Here is a 20,581-nt window from a genome sequence, read left to right on the forward strand (position 1 = left end):
CTGCCTAAAGATCAGTAAAGCTGGAACAAACACTGGAGCTGGAGGAGGCGCTGTGTTCTGCAGGGGCAGAGGCACAAAGCCAGCGATGGAGCCCCGAACACAGACTACAGAGGTGAAAGCGCTGTGACTAATCAGAAGAAAAATCACTGGTTTGAAACAATTACACTGGAGAAATCCTGCTTTGGCAGAGCGTTTTGATTCACTATGTTTCTGTGCACACGAGCAGCGAGGCTGCAGGCTTGAATTCACCTCATACGACCTCAAACGCGAACAAAGGAACGCAGACCAGAGTGGTTGAATCTGCCTGACGGGCACTGAGGCTGGACATGATACCACAGCACCTCTTCATAATGCCCAAGAAGGAAGAGGAGGGAGAAAACAAACTGATAGATCTCTCTGCCCAAACCTCCTCCCTTCCTCAGTCAATCCACTGCTGCACTTTATCATTTCCCCAACAGATGCCCTGCCTCTCACCTGCAGCGCTCTGCCTCCAACAACAGCTGTCTGCTCGCTTATGAGCTGCAGAACACACCAACAATAACTCTGATAAAGACCAACACAACAGATGCAATCCAATGAAATCGACAGAAACAGTGCTTGTGGTCATGGCACAAACTATACAAGTTCTGCAGCAGGAGAAAACATCTGGAAAACTACCATCACTGACACTAATTCACTGCTTTTTTTGTCCATTGGGCTACTAAATGAATAGACTCCAGCAGGGAAGAAAACCTGAACAGATTGCACTTGTGACTGTGGGGATAAAGTGTTCAGTAGCATTACTCACAAACCCCCCACACACACACACACACACACACACACGTTGGACAAAAATCTCTCCCTGGAGAACGAATAGTTTTGGCTTTGCATGAGCAATGCCATCGCACCGTGTTTGTCTTGCGGAGGTTGGACTTGATAATACGACAATATTTACAGAGGGATTGATGACTCCAATCACTGGAGGACGCTCCCTGGTGACAGTCAGGCAACACAAACACTAACACGCCACGTTAGCAGGAGATTGATGCTGTACAGCGACACATAACGCAGTTGAGACGCTTTAATTGACAGCTTTAGTCAATAACAGGAGAAATAACAGGCAGAGATGTATACGGATCCTTTCAACTGAACGTCTCACAGGGAATCCCACGAGTTCATAGCTTCATAACAACCTCTGTCTCCTTGAAATTATGCTCTTTTATGTAATTATCTGCATAGTGAAGAGAACAATTACACCTAAATTATGTTTTTAATAAACGAGACCAACATATATTGAGTGCATCAAGAAATGCAGCTAACAACTGCTTCCTTTGTCCCTAATCTGTCCATTATTTCTAACTTTCCTTTTCATGTTTTCAGAGCCTGAAGTTAACCGCACAGGTTATTAATAGGGTCAGACATCATCAAAATTATTCATGCATTGGTCAGTTTTTAGATTTTGGCCTATCTCGCTTTCATAAAATGTCTTCTTTCAGTGTAAAGACTGGAAATACCACGTCTGTCGGATATTTAGGCAAATTTGTTTGCATATTTAGGCATAAAGTCTCAGACAACCTGTAATACAAAAATATGTAACTGCTTTGACGTAAGCAGTCAGCCGAGGTGGGTTCATGGTGAATCTATGACAACACGGATCTTACATTCTTTAGCCAGAAATCTCCACTTCAGTTGCAGTTTGATACGTCAAACTTTCAAGTTTTGCCTTCATCTATATTCTGCAGGTTTATCCGGAGGCGTTTGTTCATGTATCATTCATAGCCTGATTTACAAAACACTGTATTCCTGAAAACATGGCGAAAATAGCTTTTTTCCTCCCTCCTCCCTTTTTGACTGTATTTTAAAGCTTTATGGGTGATTTAAAAAACAAAAAATAAAACTAAATGTCCAAAATCTCCTCTGTAAACACCTTTGACTCCAGTATGTCAACAAGAAGAGGAATTTTGAAGATGAATATTCATCCAGAGTTAAGATTTCTGTTCTGGAAATTAATGTAAATTAGGCCATATTTAGATCATTAACACCTCATTTGCATAATTGAAACATAAATATTCAGTTTTGCCCTTTTCACCCTCAATGTCTGCCCTTAAACAGAGAAAAAAGCAGCAAGTTGAGAGAAGCTTGACTCAGCAAAGTGTTTGTGCTCGACTTTAAAGATCAGTTTAGTTTATCGTCACTCATTCGTGGATCATAAGTCAATGATTGGTCAGTGCAGGATTGGTTAACTGATTGATGCAAGCTGTGGGGGATTTTTTTCTGGTAGTTTTTCCATTAAACTGACCAAAAATGGATGCAATATGTTACTGCTATTGCAACAGTGTCATGCAGATGGGTTTAGTAGTTAAACTGCACCTGAACTCACTTTTGGAAACATGTGACGGGTGGAAAACGGTTGAATGCACAAGTACAAAGAAAGCATTAAAATCAATCAGCTGATCTCTCTGTAATCCACTCCAACCATCAAACGTATCAAACAATCGCTTTTCAGCCTCGCCCTGACACTCGAGCTTCATTCAACAAACTGCGCCTGCGGTACTGTTGGGATTACAAAGCCTGGCTGAATACACTCCCAAACAAACATACAGATGGTGTTTGTTCAGCAACCACAACAACCTGAGGAAACAGTTTACCCACGCTGCCGGTGGGCCACCAACACATCTCCGTACAGTTTCAAAAACTTCCACAAACTTGACGTTTCAACCTCAGCGCCCACTGGTTCGCTCACGTTGTAATTTGCATGTTCTGATGCGAGATTGCATATCATTACGGAGCCAGAAGCAGCGGCTTCACGGTACAGTACGAGTGCTGACAAACACACACATACAGTCGTGAGACACTGCTGCCCACACACACACACACACACACACAAAATCGCATCCGCCAATGTGAGTCATCCAAACATTACATTCAGCATCTCTTGTTGTCAGCAGCAGGGCGGTGAGGTGAAGGCTTTGGTCCTCTGCCGTTCAGTCAGAGTTATTTTATTCTGGCAGCAGAAAGTCTAACAAACAAAGAAAACAAAACGGCATGCAGAGCTGCACGAAAACAAAACCACCGTTCATCCGGCGAAGGGTCACCGCGCAATGCTTGGATTGTTAGAAACACACGGGAATCATTTCAGCCACAGATTTCAAGTGAGCATCTATTCATAGCTGCCCGCTGCACACTGTGGGAGAGAATTATTCAAAATGTGAAATTTCTTCAGACAAAACGTTCATGTTTGAGCTTCTGGCCCCCATTGTTGAGCAGAACTTGCAAAAGAGGTGACTCACAGCTCATTAAAGACCCATATTGTGCATTTTTACAAGTCTGCTTGAATACGTCAGCATGCTAGAATATGGTTACGTATCATAAAACCACATCCAAGAACAGGCAGAAGACATAACCCTTGCAGAAGTGAGGAAATATGGCTCATTCTTCATTTAAGGGCCTTGTAACCGAGCTGTTGGACAGGTGTTATGCAAATATGTTACACGATGACATAGATAAGTCACAGGAGACTTCAAAACAGGCGTTTCAGGGAGGTAAAGAGCAGAGTCTTCTCTGGGAGAGAATGCCTTCCTTTTGCAGATCTTTTATATGCAAAAAAAAAAAAAAAAAGAAAAACTAAAAGGAAAAGAAGATCACGAGCTCTTTAACATGGACATTGGCAAAACATTTTCTGTTTTGCATCCTTTCACTCAAGATTAATATTCAAGTACAGTCTGCACCAACTTCTGCTCCACAGATTTTTTTTTTTTTTTGAAAAGCACTTTTCAACCAATTCAGTGCAATTTCCCTCTGAAGTCAGACAACACATGCACATATTAATCCTGCAGCTGGAGATGCTGCTAGTTCAAGGTTATTATTCAAAATGCTTACAGGATTTTTGTGCACAGGTATCCAGAGCTTTCGCACAATATCAGCCAATCTACGACTGAGTGTATCTTGATGCAGATTTGGATCTGCAGATTAAAAATGTATTTGAGCATTAAAGCAAGGTCAGACATGAAGCCCCGCCAGAGGAATGACCTCTCCGAGTACATTCTGCTTGACACTTTACTGCGATATGATGCTCTGTAATTGATGTCCCTGATCCCCATCTTAACACCACAAGATCTAATTGCTGACATTTGCCGTCTCTACCTTCATCTCCTCAGTGGAGAAACAGACTTGAGTGTTATCTAATGGGAGCTGGCACCTCCGGGCCTCTTCATCCTCTGTGCTTTTAATGAATTAATAAAGACCTGTTAGTTTCTCTAAACACAGCCCCACACAAAGCCTCGGCAGCCCTCGGCTCAGAAACGAGCCCACGGCCCCACCGCTGTCGCACCGATTGCCACGCCAGCGAGCATCGGTCTCCTACGATCAGCCCCCGAGTCAAACTGGCAGCGGCGCTCTGCTTCTCCTCACTCCTGCTGACTCCGTAATGATGCAGCCTGCTGATGAGAGGAAGAAACCCCAGCGCTGCGTTTCTGCACGATGGCATTTTCATACTTGACCCCTGAGCAGAGCGTTTCTAAAACCTCTCTTCCCCTTATAGCTTCCTTCTTAGCAGGGATTTTCAGTGAAGCTGCAACTGATGCTTTTTTTTTTTTTTTAATCATATGATCATTTAAATACTTTAAAAAAAAAGTCCTATTTAAACTTAATTGTCAGGAAATAGTGACTCTGGGTGAGCAATTTGAAACCAATATTGGACACTAAAAATTAATGCACATTAGGGAAAGACCAATTATCATGGCTGATATTTGGCATTTTTCCGATTATCGGTATTTTTGTTGACCGATTATTGATAAATTAAGTGTCCTTATAAAGCTTCTTCTCTCTGTTTTTGGTCACTCTGTCGTCTTAGAAATGTCTGTTAGGACGCAAAATTGTCGCCACAAACCAGGAAATTAGCTGCTCTTATAGTGGCTAATGCTACGCTAATGGCTAGCGGCTAAGTTAGAAATTAGCCATAGATTAACCTGAAGAGAACAATAATTAATACTGCTTTAAGTAGGCAATAAAGTGATAGAACAGTGAAAGATTAAGAAACTAGAGACGAGCAGCAGGACGACCCAATCCCGCGTAAACGGAGGAGAGCGTCCTAATTTAATCGCTCCCGTTTCCATTTCACGTATTCAATTATAATCTCCCTTATTAACGAAGAAGCCTAGTTATGAATGGCAGGTTCTCTGCTGTCACATGCTGTTCAAACATTTCATTTAACGGTTCCGAATATCAGACTTTTCTTGATCGACAGTAATCGGCATGGGCCCAAAACAACCCCGATATCGGTCGATCACTAATGCAACATAGTGAAAATACTGATAAATTCTGTTCAAGTGACAAATCAACTCCTCACACCTCCTCGCCTCTCCTCCCTCTTCATCCTCCTCCTCCCTCTTCATCCTCCTCCTGCCCGAGCCATTACAGATCCAAAGAAACCTCCCACAGGTCACAACATCAGGCGGCTGCTGCTGATCCCTCATTAGAGCCTTTTCAAGCAGCGCGTCTCTGCGTGCCTTTAAGGTCGGCCACGCATTCTGAAATCCCTTCTCCTCTGAAGCCTAAATTCTGATGTCACGCCACGCAAGAAACCTGGAACCCGAGGAGGGAGGCTCAGGCCGACCTGACATCTCCGGCTCAGTGAGCTCACATCCGCCAAACACTCCTCCTGAAGCTTTTAGGCCTCTGAGCATTTCTGCGGAGGCGTGTGGAGCACTTACAAGTTTCCTCACATAAAGGAAAGCCCTTGTCGCGCTTTCATTGCTGAAATCTACCTCGCCTGGAGGGCTGCCCTGAGTGCACTGAAACTCAAGAGCAACACCTCTCCTGGCCCCCCACCTGCCTCCGCTGAAGAGGCGCTCTGTTGTGAAAATGACAATGGACGAGCTGAGCGTTTGTCACCTTTTTCACCTCTCAGATTTCAACAAGTGCAGGGAGGTCCGTCACAGCTGAGATTCCCCAAGAAAAATCTTTTTTTTTCCCTTTCCCCAGCTTATTCTCACACAAACCTCCATCTGGTCTCAGATTAGTCCAATTTGAGGCCCAGCTGCACAGGGTCAAGTGTAAAATTACAGCTTCACAAAACACTCATAATGACTTTGTCCTTTCTCTCAGAAAATACCAACAGCTCAAGCCACCAAAGTGAAGACTGCTGGGTCCGATGAAGACACACTTTAAGCCCCCATAAATTAATGATCAGTGTCAGTGAAGCAGGTAATGTGCGGCCGCGCGGCTCCCAGCTGGATGAACCTCTGGTGGTGACAGCTTTCTGCTCTGCGCCGTGTTCAAGTGAGCTGCCCCGGGGCAAGCTGTCAGCGTGGAGGCTCCGGCTCAGCCAGGAGATCTACATGACTGACTCACTCATGATTACTGCAGATGAAACAGAGAGGCAGCTCAGCCTCTCCAGAAAAAAAACCGCCAATTAATCAATTAGAGTTCAGTGAATTGACTGACTCCATTAGCTGGACTTTTCTGGTGAGAAGACTGATTACGTGGCTTTTTGTTGGCATTTAATAGACTCGAAGCGGATAGTTTATAGTCCACATGAATCTAAATATACAGCCGAGGAGAGTCGAGCTGATCCAAGTTATCGAGAGAAAATACACATTAAAGCTTTCCTGATTCCCTCCTGCTGACTGGAGATGGTTTCTGTTCAAAGTACGCGTGAAAAAAAAATGTGCGTCTTTTGGCACCAAAGTGGCACAAACGCAGCCAGGTCAACTGAGTCAAAGTTATCCGTCGCCGCGTCCTCTAAGCAGCCGTGGCCCGGTGCAGCAGGTGTGCCGAGGACGCGCGGTCACCGGCTGGCAAACAAACTACCGAACAGCACCGTCTTACCTTGTAGACATTCTCCGTTATACGGTGCACCTCGTCGGTCCGGGACATCCTTGTCGGAGCGTCAGTCAGAACCATAGACGAAGATTTCCTTTTGGATGAGGGGGGGGGTTTCCGAACTGTAAACGCGGGGATGAGGCAGCTGTTGGCGCGGGAGGAGCGGGTCCGGTGAGCCGCTGACTGACACGGAGAGACGAGCACGTCTGGTCGTGGGATCCCTGCTTTTATAGGAAAGTCCTCCGCTGCGCCCACACCGGCTCCCCACGCAGCCAGTCAGTCGGTCGGTGCCTCTCGGTTGGAGCGCAGAGGCGGAGAGGGGCGGTGCTGCCTTCAAGGACGGTGGGAAACGGAGCCGCAGTAGAGCCAACATGCACATGAAAATCAGGAAGAAGAAATAGGATCTGGTAGAGCTAGTCAGGCTCTTCTATCATTGTGTAAAAGAATATATTTTGGGATAAAATAGTAGATTTTACACACATAAATATCTGGTCAGGAAAATTAAATGACATGTTTGATGTTTCTTGTAAAGGCAGCTCTGAAACATTTATTATATAAGTCAGAAGCCCATTGAACCATTAGATATTAACATGTGGACCTATTCCCATCGCTTAATTAAATCCATTTTAATTTACCTCAGTTTACAGCTTCAGATAAACCTTTGTAAGTCGCAAACCTTATTTTGATGTGTTGACGTAGTAATGTTGCCTCAACTTAATATTCTGCCTTAGATCAATTCAAATTGAGGTAACTTCATTAAATTGGTTTAATAACTCCAGTTTTTCTTCACCTTGAGGTCAGAAGTTCACGTCCCCTCCCCTACATCCCATGGAGCTTAATTTTTTAAACTTGCCAAATAAATGGGTTTTTTTGAAAAGGGTTCATAATAATGGTAGTTAGATACATAACAGACCATGAAAATTGGAGTTGGAACAACATAATTTGAAAATAATCAGCTTATTGTGTTAATTCTACCAGTTTAGTAAATTAAAATAACTTCAATTAGTCTAATTCAGTGTAGATGGTTGATTATAAATTCAATAGAAGTTGTCATAACGCAAACAAAAATTTATATAAATTGGTGCGTTCATTTTTGTTGATTTAGTTTTTTTTTACAGTGTAGCTGCTGGTTTCCATATTAACAACACTGTTTCTCACACTATAAAATATGCTCCGTTGTTTTCTCGTGTCTGACATTTGCTGTGTGGAAATTCTTTAAAAATAGAAAGAAATTTAACAATTTGCCACAAAAAAAAAATGAATCTTAGACTTTCATCAACAAGACAGCTGGGTGCTCAAGGCTGGCTGAAAACGCAGCACCCAACTTAAGATCCTGTTATGATGGGACACATTTCCAAAAGCATCTCAGCACAGACGTTTAGACAAACTTTAATCTTGGAGCCTGTTGGAGGTCACACATTTTCCAATAACAGTTCCCCACTTTCCCCACCTGGTAGCCAACAGGTGAGTTCACTGCTGAGAAAATGAATTATATTGTTTTTTGTTTGTCATCGTTTTTTTTTTTATATTGAATATAACTGGCTTTTTGAATTAACCTGACAAGTTCAAATATTGGGGTGAAGACCCTGTAGTGTTACTTTTTGTAGGATTTTACCTCAGTAATTTACATATTAGGGGTTAAATACCAACAAAAAATCTCTAAAATACCACTTTACCCGACTACAACACACTGCTGAGACCTTATAGTGTTATCAGTCATGTAGAATAACCTCACTTATGTAATATTATAGCTAAGATCATACAGTACTATGAATTATGAAACTTAACCTCACTAATATAAAGTCAAATACACTACAGCATTAGTAATTATGAGGATTAACGTGGCTAATTTAGTGCTGATTCAACAAAGAGACATTATTTGACAATTTAAAAGAAAAAAAAAGCCCAAACTTTCACACTAAAAGACTCGATTATGCCACATTTATAATGTATTTTTAGCCTGTATTTGGAGTACAAAGTGATTGGGGCAAAAAAAGGCTGAGTTATGTCAATTTCTCTTGATTTTTATACTAAAACATCACTCTGGTATCAAATGTATTTCTGCCTCTCAACCAGCCAACATTATTTTCCATCACAAATGAATCCTGAAGCATCTGGCAGTGTGATGCTGTTATCTCAGTGCTTTACAGCGAGTCCAGAAATGCAGCATGGCATTTAAAGAAGCCACGCCTGCTCCGCTGTGTCACACGCTGCCCACGCCGCCTCTGCTACAACCATTCAGAAGACCTGACTGAGCATCTCTGCAAAGAAACCGGAGTAGCCACTGATTCGGTAGATCTACCTAAACACACAATCACTACAATGTGTTCACGTTGTTCTCACATGCATCTCTCTGTGTGTCTTATTCATCCTGCAGCTCAGATGTCCTCTGTCAAAGAGGAAGGGGGGGGTTTTTTGTATTTGTTTTTTTGACAATGCACCATTTAACAAACCAACAGAGCCAGAGATTAACTGCACATTTCTGCTCTATATTGGTGTGGCTCTTGGCTGAGTGGGCTCTGCCTGGTATGAGTGGGATGAAGCCACATTTTCTTGGATTTCAAAGCCTTGTATGGTGGGTTGGGGAATCCCACACATCCCAGCGCATCACGATCTGAAGGCCTTTGAATGTATGAGAAAGAGACAAAGCAGAAGATAACAGAAGGCCACTAAAAAGGAGGACAGTCACGGCTGTTTTTTTTTCTCTCTTCAGCAAGATAAAATAGATATTTTAGTGCTGCGGGTAGCAAAGATAACAGAGTGGAACCACGGCTCGCTACCAGAACACACTTATTTTGTTTTGATTGCCACATCTGATTAAAGTGAGACCGAACTGCAGACAGTCAGTGAAAATCAATCGGGCATGTTTGGTCTTCGCCGGAGCAAACAGCAACATTCCCACTGTCAGCGAGGCTATTGATTCACTCCTCTGTGAGCATTCAATCCCCACAATTAGTTTCCATAATTGAATGTAAGCTCCCATTATGTTTGCTGGCTGCCAACCCATAATAATATGCTAATTAATTAAAATATTGATCGTCAATCATGGTTAGTTCAAGTAATAAGCAGGAGACATGAGACCAAAGTCAGGTTTGAATTTAAAAAAAAAAAACAGGACTCAAGACTAAAAAACAATGACAAAAAAAGTTTCTAATTTTAACACTGCAATTAAAAACAGACTAAAACAGCAGCAGGTACAGGCTTTACATGATGTAAGAAAAGACATCCAACTAACTTGCACTTTGCTCGAGAAGACTTGCCACTTGATTTGGATTTTCACCCAAGAGCCAGAAACTTGAATCTCGTCTGCACACAAAGCTGCAGACTTGAGACTTGGACACGAGTCAGATTTGAGGTGACAAAAACTAAAGCTTGACTCAGTTGGCTGCAATCTTACCGCAGACCTGACTCCCCGAAGGATGACTCGACAACTGAAAACGAAAATCCTGCATGTTTAAGCACTTAGAGGAGTGAAAAAACTGAAGGAGTTTAAACTTAATTTGAGACTTGTTTGACGAGGGTTGACCAAAAAGCCTTACACAGCTCAGCTAAAGTGTGAACATTTGTAAAAAAAATCAACTGAAATCACAGCAAATGGATTTTCAGCTCCCATGTATGCAGAGCTGCAGACTGGATATTGAAACTGGGACTCAAGTCACAAAATTTCAGAGTTATGAATTGCCTGCTAAAGGAACAATTAGACAGCCTAATGTCACTTTTATGTCTGTAAACCAACCCTACATTTTAAATCTCTTTACTTTTTCTTTCATGTTGTACTGTTGCATACCATTGGTACTTCATTTTGCATCCTGGCATTTTTTGCATTTTGGAGTATGCTGTATTGAAACACACTAAAGCTTGTACACAAGAGAGTATGATACCAATGAACTGCACCCCAAATGTGAGGGTACACCCATGCAGCCAGTTGCTTAGCTTAGCATAAAGACTGGAAACAAGTTGAACCAGCTAGCCTACAGACGCTACACTGAGCTAAGACACACCATAGGTCACACATAGAGCAAACCCCTCTAAAATCACAACTTGTCATTGTCACACTTCGGTGTTTGTGTAGTTTAAACAGGTTTAAAATTTTAACAGGACCAACAAGCGCCAAGAACTGCAGTTCCACAAATGTCCACTTGAGGCTGCATCAAAGGTGTGTCAGTCCCCATAGACCTCCATGTTAAAATGTCCAACTTTACAGCAGAAATAAACATGTTTACAGTCTGGTGTGAGAAACAGCTTTGATCTCTATAGCTATTCTTTCTGTTCATGGCAATTATATTGGTGCTGAATTTTCACATAACTCAACTGTTTCAATTTTGTATTTGAAATGTGGTAAAAGATTTACTAAATAAATTAACAGAAAAACACCAATGAAAGGCCCAAAAATGCCATATCCTGTTGAGGAAAATGAACAAGTGGAATAAAAGAAAATATTGGGTAAAACCATAGTGACAAGGACAACATAGTAATAATAAATACATAAAATAAATCACATAGGGGCGCCGCTATAGCTCACCTGGTTGAGCTGGCATCCCATGTACAGGGCTACAGTCCCAATGTGGAGGTCATGAGTTTGAATCCTGCTCATGACCCTTTCCCACATGTCCTCCCCCCATTCTTCTCCCCTACTTTCCTGTGTCTCTCTGACTATACTATCCAACAAAGGCCAAAAAAATAAATAAATCACATCAAAGCAAGTCTGTATATACTTATTATACGTTCAGACTTGAGAATTGGCATAAACTTTCCTAAAATGACACAAGACTTCACTTGGACCTGCTCTATAAAGACCAGCTCTGCTGAAAATCAAGCTTTTCACCTTGTGAACATGTTCATATGGGTTTTTTATTATTATTTTGGAAGACATATCATGATCATTTTTATCTTAAAACTACAAATGAACTCCAACAACAGTCTCAAAAACACAGATTCAAACCTCTGAGGTGTACGCAGCAAATCTAAGGAACCGATCCTGTCAACTTGGAGGGTTTCTGTATCATTATTCTTCTTCAGAATCGGTTTCAGGCTCCAACACAAGTGGCTAAATAGCCCCAGTATCACAACTTGCCATGGCGGAGTGGTTCTACAGTGTGAGTGGTGAGGACGCAACAGTGCGGAGTTACATCTGAGCCATTTTAAGGTAGGAAGGGCTTATTTTCATGCACATAACTTTCTAAATATGTGACTTTGATCCACACAGATGAGCTTTTAGAGGTTACATCAACAACCGGAGATAAGTGTAAGTGCATTCGCTCCACAGTGGGGGTGTAGACAGGTAGGCAAGACCGTGAGGCAGGACTGGGTGGGCAGGCCGTACACACACCTACATACCTGAAGCATCTATTCAGCAGTATTTGATCTCCCCCCTTCACGTCCAGCCTACTCACCATCGTTTTCTTTTTTTCCTCTCCTCTCTCTCTGCGCCTCAGAGCCACGTCCGTGATTCATCAGCGCGGCGCCCTGGCATTCAGGTTCCTGTCTGTGCGTCGCCCACTCCCACACAGCGGCAACAAATAGGCTTGTAGTGCAGTCAGCTGCAGAGTGGAGCGAGTCCATTCAGAAAGGAGGGCAGCGCCGTGGAGTGGATTCAAGACAATTCAGGCTATTTCAGGCCCCAACGGCGGAATGTCAGAACCCAGGCTTTGTTCAGCGAGCGTAATTCGCAGGAATATTTGACGTTTGGTGACCAAACGTGTGCGGATGCTCGAGAACGTCATCAGCAAGAATCAGTTTAATGCTCACCAACAGATTTAAAACATGTGATGGAGCATTAGCACATGAGACACCATCACAAATAGACTGATATGGGTTTTCAAGGCCGAATAATGGGGAACAAAAAAACCCGAAAAACCAAAATTGGAAACAAAAACAAATAAAAGGCAATCAAAAATAAGCCTCCTCAATAAAGAAGGCCAACAAAAACGAAAAAGGAAAAAAAAAAAAAGAACCCCCGCCCCGGTTAAGGGGGAATAAACGGGCCTGAACAAGTTGGCCCCTCCCCAATTTCCTAAACCCTCTCTGTCGTATCACTTCTATTGCCCAGATCTCAAAGCACTACTAATGATTGTTTTACCGACTCGGTTTCAGGTTCGTCTGTGGCTGCCTTCTAACTTAGCCGCTCGCTTTTAGCCACCGTGAGAGCAGCTAACTTCCTGCTTTGAGGCATGTGGTTCTTGTTCAGTTTTTGCTGGTTGAGAGACATTGTTGAGATTACAGAGTGACGACAGACAAAGAGAGGAGGCTGCATCAGACCTGATGTGGCAAATTTATCAATAATCAGTCAATTGAAAAAGAGATATTTGAAAAAATATTGGCCCCGATAATCGACCAGACAGATCTTCAATGTATCCATAATCACTGTTAAACAAGGAGAACGGTATAAATTAGAAAAAGCTTTGACACAATAGTTTAATCTCATAAAGAATCCACTCTCCTGATTTCAGGGTTTCCACCACATGCTGAACACATCTGTGGAGACTTAAGAGCACCAGTAAGGTTCATCACTGAGTTTTGGGTGATATGAGCACAACCAAGCCGCACAGCTCGACCCAAAGGCGCCAGTTTTTAACACCAAACTGAGACAACTTACAGAAACATTCCTTCAAGCTGCCAACTTTGTGCACAGCGACGCTAAAGCTGCAGCGGGGCAAACTGTTTCCACACAGTCTGAAGAACCCACTGGAGCACTAAGCTACCTCATGTGGAGCTAAAACACTCCAGACTTCCCCTCGAACCCACTTTCTATTTGTCTCCTGCTGCCACCTTGTGTTCAATGGCTGAATCAAAACCTTCGAAGCTGCAGTGAAGCAACAAAAGACAATAAAAAAAACACTTTTATTGTAAAAAGAATATACAGAGAGAGATATAGAGGTACAACTTCCGAATCAAGACGAGCATTTCGCTGCCTGATGGTGTTAGTCATCGGTGTTTTTCTGTCTGCCAGATTAACTGATTTACAGATTAGTTAGATGGATCTTCAAAGATGCTTAAGCCGCACACATGTAGGCCACCGTTCTTGCCGCAGTTGAACACGTATCTATATGAGCGACTCCGGTAAAATAATTACAGTGTGGATAATACTCGCCGGGTAAAGATCCACGTTCTGTCAAGTTATTACGTGGAGGAGATTACCAGCTGTTGTCTGGGCTGCGGAGGTAAGCCCACGGACGATATGATTAGCCCTTTCTCCAATGACACTGAACTAATCCACAAGGGGAGCACGGAATTAGATTAGTTAAGCTGCTTGAAAAGGGGGTCAGACGGAGAGAATATTCCGTGAAAGTGATGCAAAAATGTTTTGGTAGTTGGGGAAAAGTTCCGGCGAGGGTTGGGGGTAAGTGCAACACGGACCGAGATAAGGCCTGGAGTGTGAGGCGATAAGACTTTACACAGCACGATAATAATTTTATAAAAGGGTCAGTTCACCCAAATTGCAAGAAAAAATATGCAGCTAGTTTTATCCAAGTCCAGCTGAACGTTCAAGTCATTCCTTTTGGCAGTTGAAAAAGATATTATTAGTAAAAGGCAGAAATAAATCATCTTCTACTTCTAACTAGATATATTCTGACTTTGAAAAGACAGGAGGCACCTTCATTAAACCAAAAATATATAAAATATACTAATTTTCCCTTCTGGTTGGTTCTCAGAAAGAGAGGCAAGCAACAAAACGGGCAGGCAGAAAGCAGTCCTAATTAAACATATACGTGGACTCCGTTAAGGTTTTCTGGACAGAGAAGCTGCTGCTGAGTTTGTAAAATATTGTTTGTAAATTCCTTGAGCATCACAGATGAATTTCTGTTCACCTCTTACATTCAGACAGAAGCAGAAATTCAGAGATTATATCCCAAAACTTGAACAAACTAGAAGAAACACCTTCAGGTTGTATTTCCAGACTTATAAGACACCTGCTGCACTCCAGCTTTCCATCAAACAAGAAGCTCAGAAGCTCATTTTCTTCTTCAACTTTGGTACAAATGTGAAACGGGATCCCTCGAGTGCAGATTTGATTTCAGGGAAAAGGTCAAAGTAGTGATGGAGTACAAAGAGAGCATGTTGTCCTGGTGAAGGATGAAACCGTTTTCCCACAGCCGAGGCCTCTTTCTCCGCAAAGTTTCCTCTATACTCGAGGTACGAAGCCGCAGAGCTGAACTACAGTCTTAAGTCTCATCATTTAACAGCCACCAATAACAGCTGATGGTTCCCAACCGAATGTGAAATATGCTCACAGCCGCTCCTTCTGTTGCCGAGTTACGCTGCTAAAAACAACAACAACCACAAAAGTGTTTCTGCAGAACTTTTTGACGCTGCAGTAAAGAAAAACATCACCACTTCATTATTTTTAACCTATTAATCACCTCCTACTTATAAAATGACTCACACATCAAGCATCACTTTGACAGCTGGTCGCTCGGTGATGTTACAGGCTCCGGTTGCCGTGGTAACCCAGCCTGAAGCGTGAAACTGGCTAACTTTCACTTCAACGGTGACAATTCAAAAAAATTAAAACAATAAATCAGATATGAAACGTAAGTTCTGAGTGCAGTTATGTGTTTTGTTTTTTTAAATTTCGTTGTGTTTGAACGGTACAAACCAGCGTCGTGGAAGCTGTTTCGATGCGGTGAAGGTTCGGTGAACTCGGTATCATCTGAATCCTTCGCTCACGTTCGTAGTCGCCTCAGAGTTGAGATTAGTTTAACTCATCTCCCACCAAAGCTCTCCGGTCGCCACCTCGCTGTTGGTTTCATCCTGTGTGTGTGTGCAGCCAAATTTTAGACATTCGCGCCAAATTTTTTCGTAATTTTCGCGTAAATTCTGGAGTTAATTGTGTTTCATGAGGAAATCTAATCAGTTAATGCTCACAGTGAAGCCAATGGCTGCGTCAAATTTGAAGAAATTCACGAGAATATCAGAGAGAGAGAGAAAACCCAAAAACTTGTGAATAAACCAAATGTGCCCAAAATAAAACCAAGTGCAAATGAGGTCTTTTTGTAATTTGGGTTGAACTGACCCTTTAAAGGCTGACAAACGTGATAAATGAAAATACAGACATGCGGTTATACGTAAAATGATTTAGTGGTAAACAAAGAGCAATAATCAGACGGAGGTTAGGCACAATGATCTGATCTCACAGGTCTTCATGGTTCAAATCAGCATTTTTCCGCCGGGTGCCGCGGTGACCCGGTCCGGACCGGCTTCACGTGAGGACAAACAGCCGCTGGATGGGATGGAGGAAGCCCGGCGACGCGGCCGCCGTCGCCGTGTCGCGGGCCTCGGAGGGACAGCGAGCTCTCCGGCAAAATGTTTGTGTGGTTCGTTGGATCATGAAGGACTTCAGCAGCCAGCGAGTGGACGTGAGGAGGCCGCTTCTACGCAGCCAGCATCTCTCGCTCTGGCTTCTTCCTCGGACGTTCCCGCTCTGAAAGGGAAAAGATGCAGCGCTACGGTTTTCCTCAGTTTAAAATCAACTTTTCACTGCACAGAACCCAATTTATGGACATTACAGTGAAGCTAGAACACATTTCTTCTCACCACTCCAGGTTCAAATCATCAGGTTCCTTCTGCTCGACCATCTCTGGTTCGTTTGAAACGTATTAATCATAAACTCTGGATATCTAAAATGGCATTTGTGAAGTTTTAGCTCCACATATCAAATACTTGAATCGAATTATTTTTCTTTCAGCAGGTGTTTTTTTTTTAGGCTGTTTGAATGACGATATCACAGCAACTATTAAAGATAAAAGCCTGAAATTTTCACAGTTATTTCTCATCATGTCATTGATTCAGAAGCTGGAATATCGGACAAGTAGATCAAACAATCTCTGATTATGGGGGAGTTGAAATTTGAAAACAAAAATCGGCGCTGTTGTGAAAAATCTTTGAGCTCCGCTTCAAATCAAATTGACCAAGTGTTTAATATTGAAAGTATTCTACCTGTTTAGTTTTGTATTGTTGTGAGCAGCAGCTGGATGTGGTTCAGGAAACATCACCAGCTAGTCGCTACATTAGCAGCGTTTTTGTTTTTGTTAATGTGTGGAGAAGTTTACAATACTTGGTGAAAAACAAAATGCAGCGCTGAAATATTTTCTAAAACGAGTAAAGAATGCAGAAGAACACGCTGAGGAATCTACTGCAGGTTGTTGTGTTTGGCCTAATGAGCCATGAGCAGCTAAACCCAAGAGCTGATGCAAAACACTGCAGTCATTGGACTTGCAGCCTCGTCTTTCACTCCATCGTGTTGCAGAAAAGCACTTTTAGCTCCTATTCCTCATCTCACATAGAAAGGTTCGTCTTTTTGAGACAAAGAAAAACCACAAACCTGGTTTCTCCTCTGCAGCCTCGGGGACTTCTGGCAGTTTGTCTGTAGGAACCTCAGGAAGCTCCACGTCTCCCTGAGAGAGTTCAGATACAAATGAAGAGCAGAGCGCTGATTTTACGTCTGTACAAGTGATCTGATTTTTTTAAAAAAACAAACAAACCTGGATTTCAGATTAGATCCTGATCAAACTAACCTGAGTTATGGCCTCCAGCTCAGCCAGCACAGCGTCTTCATCCTCCTGCGTCAAGGAACCGGCCAACATGTCGTCTATTTGCTGCAGAAAGACAACAAGCTCACAGTCAGCAACGAGTCTTTCTACTTCAAGTTTAGTTTAGACATTAGCCACAGACCAAACAGTCCCAAATAAAAGTGAAGAATTTAGCTCAAGCCTGACTAACCTTGTTGCTAAATGTGTTATGATGATCCAGAAATACCAAGAAATGTCTTTTAATTTTGAAAAAAAACTCCTTATTTTGACTTTTGGAGGCTGTGCTTACTGCAGGTGAAAGAAACAGATGAACTTGTATTTTCCTGATAATAAAGCTGGACTCACCCTTTGGTACTCGATGGCGTCTTGAGTTTCATCCATAATCCGTTCGACCTCTTCGATAGACATCACCTGATGGGACACAGAGTCAAGCAGAGCCCATAAATAAAAACATTACGCAGATACGATGAACATGTGACGCATCAGACGTGAGAAAACTCCGTCTCCCACCTCGTGCATTTTCTTCAGGCAATCGTTTCCGACTTTCAGCCCGTCGATGACTTTCCTTTCAATCTGAGCGAACTCCAGATCCTGAACCTGAAACCAGAGACGAGATGTTAGCGTCGCTCTGAGCCGAGCCGAGCGTCGGTTCTGTCCCGTTCTCCTTTCACTCACCATTCGTTCCAGGTTGCTGATCTGGTTCTCCGTCTTGTCCAGGAGTTGATCTTGGTAGCGTTTCTTCTTCAGCAGGAGGAGTGCTTTGCTGTTACACAAAAAATAAGAATCACCCGGACATTAAAACTTGAACTAAGAAAATTAGAAAACACAATAAATTATTTACAACTTTCTGCCTAAAAAAAAAAAGAATTTAGTGTAGGAACCTAAATGCATTTAAGTTGTTTGAACAATCCGACTGCGATCATTTAAGTTCATCATAAAACCACCAAGAAACAGGGAGCAAAAGACACACAAAACACATTTTCTCTTTCGCTGCAGTTAACACAGAGGCTGTAACAGGTCGGATTAATTTTAATCTAATTAGTTTATTTTAGTTTGTTTGTTGTTTGCTTCCAGCTGTTTCAGATCCACACGAGCATCTCTGAAAACTGAGAGCTTGATAAGTTTGATAGTAGTTTAGATTTAGTTTTTGGTGATATTACTGGATTATTATGTTTTGTACAGTGCTTCAGGTTCAAATCTCACGTGTTTGACAAACATCACACAGTGACTCTCTGCTCATGAGGAACATTAAAAGTGACAGAATGGACTCACTTTAACAGACTGATGTTACGTATTCTGTGTCTGAAGAGGATTATAACAGCAAACGTGAGTCACAACTGTTTGATTTAGACTTGTTTGCTTTTTCACTGCACTCTGTAAATTGAATTAAACTTTCCTCATTTTGCTTTTATCGCCTTAAACTTCTGCACAGAGCTGCTCATGGAAACTATCTCCTACTTTAATTATTATTTTAGCATTTGGATGTTGACAAATCCAGAATACTCCATATCCGCTGCTGTCATTTGAAAAAGAAAAACACACAGATATTCCAATGTAAGATGTTTTCCCCCCTAGACAAAGTTATCTGTCATTTCTTTCTGTACTCACTCTTTCTTGCCATTCTTGAGCAGCTGCTTGGCTAAAAGCCGCTCCTTCTCCAGCTGCAGGTTGATCCTCTTCTGGTACTGCCTCAGTTTATCTCTTTGCTGTTTCAGTTGCTGCAATAAAGAAGCACAGGCGTGACATGTAAACCTGCAATGTACACTCAGGCGTACCTCAGAATAAATTATTAACACAATCCTTCAGCTTCTTGCTGTTCTGGGTGGAGATACTGCAGCTGTCAGTCACCGAACCTGCTGCACTGTCAGACTACTGCAGCTAAAATCTAAATTAATGATTTGTCACAAGTCATTTCACTACAACAACACCACCAGACATTTGTGAGGCTCTTCGAGAAATATCGGCATACAAAAAAAAACTACCTTTTGTTACAACTTTTAATTTTTACAAATTTCACATTGCCTGCTACTGCTTTAATCTGAACATTAAATAGGGCAGATTGGTGTCAGACTAAGTTAACTACATTATTTTTCAAATATACTCGTGCCGAATTGAAGAGCCGCTTCTAAAGAGTGAAAAAATATCTAGTTCTGTTTAATAAAACAATTGTATCAGATTCCTGAAATGCAAAATTGCTTAAATTAGCATAAATCTCAGCGCAGCTCTGCACGGCTCGCTCTGCTGACAGGTCAGAGCGTCGAGGCTAACACCAACAGTTCTGTTAGCATGCTAATGCTAGCTCGCTGTGCCTCTTACCAGAATGGCTTTGTCCTGTTCTGTCACTCGGGTCTGTTTCTTTTTCCCAAACAGATTTCCCATCCTGACACAGCATGCCAGCTACAGTGTACAGCCGGGAGAGGGACGCGAAACTAGTTCAATGTGAAACTGTTTTCAGGAGGAAGACTTGGGCAGCTTCTCCTCCATTATTTGTGTAGTCATCTGTGTCCACACCCACATCAGGAAGGACGGAGTCTGGCCAGGGACAAACTTTTCTCCGAACAAAAACTGAAAACCTCTGCTGAAGATAATCTACGGCAGATGATCGTTTATTAAATTAACGATATATATAATTAAATTAAAACAAAGAACCGGGGAAATACAAACACAGCCCAAACTGGGTTTAAAGTGGGAAGTAAAAGTCGCGGGGTTGCACTGCCCTCTGGTGGCGCTTTTGTGGAACTGCAGTTGTACTTTAATCAAGCTAGCTGAAGTAAGAACGTCACGTCAATCTAAACTTCCAGCAATCACTTTCAAAGTAAGACAAACAAAACAACTACTAAAAACGGGGGGGGAAAAAAAATTAAAAATCAGGAATCGACCAAAGCAGTCGCTGTGAATGCTGGAAATTATACTGAGGTCTGTTTTATTAATTGAATTCACATATCACAGTAATTTGTGTTAACCAATATTTTTTTATTATACTACAAATCTTGCTGACATTTTGCTGGTTTCTTTTTCTTTTCTTTTTTCTTTTTTTTAAAATAGCAACTTATTTTGAGAAGCAATCAATATGGCAAGTCAAATACAGTGTTTTGAATATGGAACTGAGCAAACAGGAAAGAACTTACCTGCAAAATAATCAAACCATTCAGCACTCAGGTCAACGTAGGGCTGCAACTGATGATTATTTTCACTTTTGGTTGACCTTTCTCGACTAATCTAGTTGTTCTTTGGCCTATAAACTGTCATAA

The 20,581-nt window shown here is 42.1% G+C and overlaps 2 protein-coding genes across 2 annotated transcripts in view; both read right to left on the reverse strand.

The window, feature by feature from the left end:
• The window catches only part of LOC103374443 (brain-specific angiogenesis inhibitor 1-associated protein 2-like), an 84,756-nt gene extending 77,848 nt beyond the window's left edge, over positions 1-6,908 (reverse strand). Inside the window, exon 1 of the mRNA XM_008304535.1 lies at positions 6,808-6,908. Coding sequence (XP_008302757.1) covers positions 6,808-6,882 — 75 coding nt within the window. The 5' untranslated portion in view covers positions 6,883-6,908. The remainder of the gene's footprint in view (positions 1-6,807) is intronic.
• Positions 6,909-13,622: 6,714 nt separating this feature from the next.
• On the reverse strand, positions 13,623-19,947 carry LOC103374447 (charged multivesicular body protein 6-like). Its single transcript, XM_008304541.1, has 8 exons — positions 19,647-19,947; positions 18,939-19,048; positions 18,006-18,093; positions 17,841-17,927; positions 17,676-17,741; positions 17,316-17,396; positions 17,123-17,195; positions 13,623-16,222 (listed from the first exon to the last, which is right to left on the reverse strand). Exons 1-8 carry the CDS (start codon positions 19,707-19,709, stop codon positions 16,173-16,175), a joined length of 618 nt encoding a protein of 205 aa, XP_008302763.1. The 5' UTR covers positions 19,710-19,947; the 3' UTR covers positions 13,623-16,172.
• Between the last annotated feature and the right edge of the window lie 634 nt (positions 19,948-20,581).

The sequence above is a fragment of the Stegastes partitus genome, unplaced genomic scaffold, assembly GCF_000690725.1.
Source record: "Stegastes partitus isolate 25-593 unplaced genomic scaffold, Stegastes_partitus-1.0.2 Scaffold2248, whole genome shotgun sequence".
Classification (NCBI taxonomy): Eukaryota; Metazoa; Chordata; class Actinopteri; family Pomacentridae; genus Stegastes; species Stegastes partitus.

What these genes read in the sequence shown, in the direction of transcription:
- LOC103374447 (XM_008304541.1), bottom strand. Translation starts at nt 19,709, where the DNA reads ATGGGAAATCTGTTTGGGAAAAAGAAACAGACCCGAGTGACAGAACAG. An exon ending in CTCAAGAATGGCAAGAAAGA is followed by an intron (nt 18,094 to 18,938) that starts GTGAGTACAGAA and finishes TTTGTGTAACAG; the next exon opens with CAAAGCACTCCTCCTGCTGA. An exon ending in ACGCCATCGAGTACCAAAGG is followed by an intron (nt 17,397 to 17,675) that starts GTGAGTCCAGCT and finishes GTCTTTCTGCAG; the next exon opens with CAAATAGACGACATGTTGGC.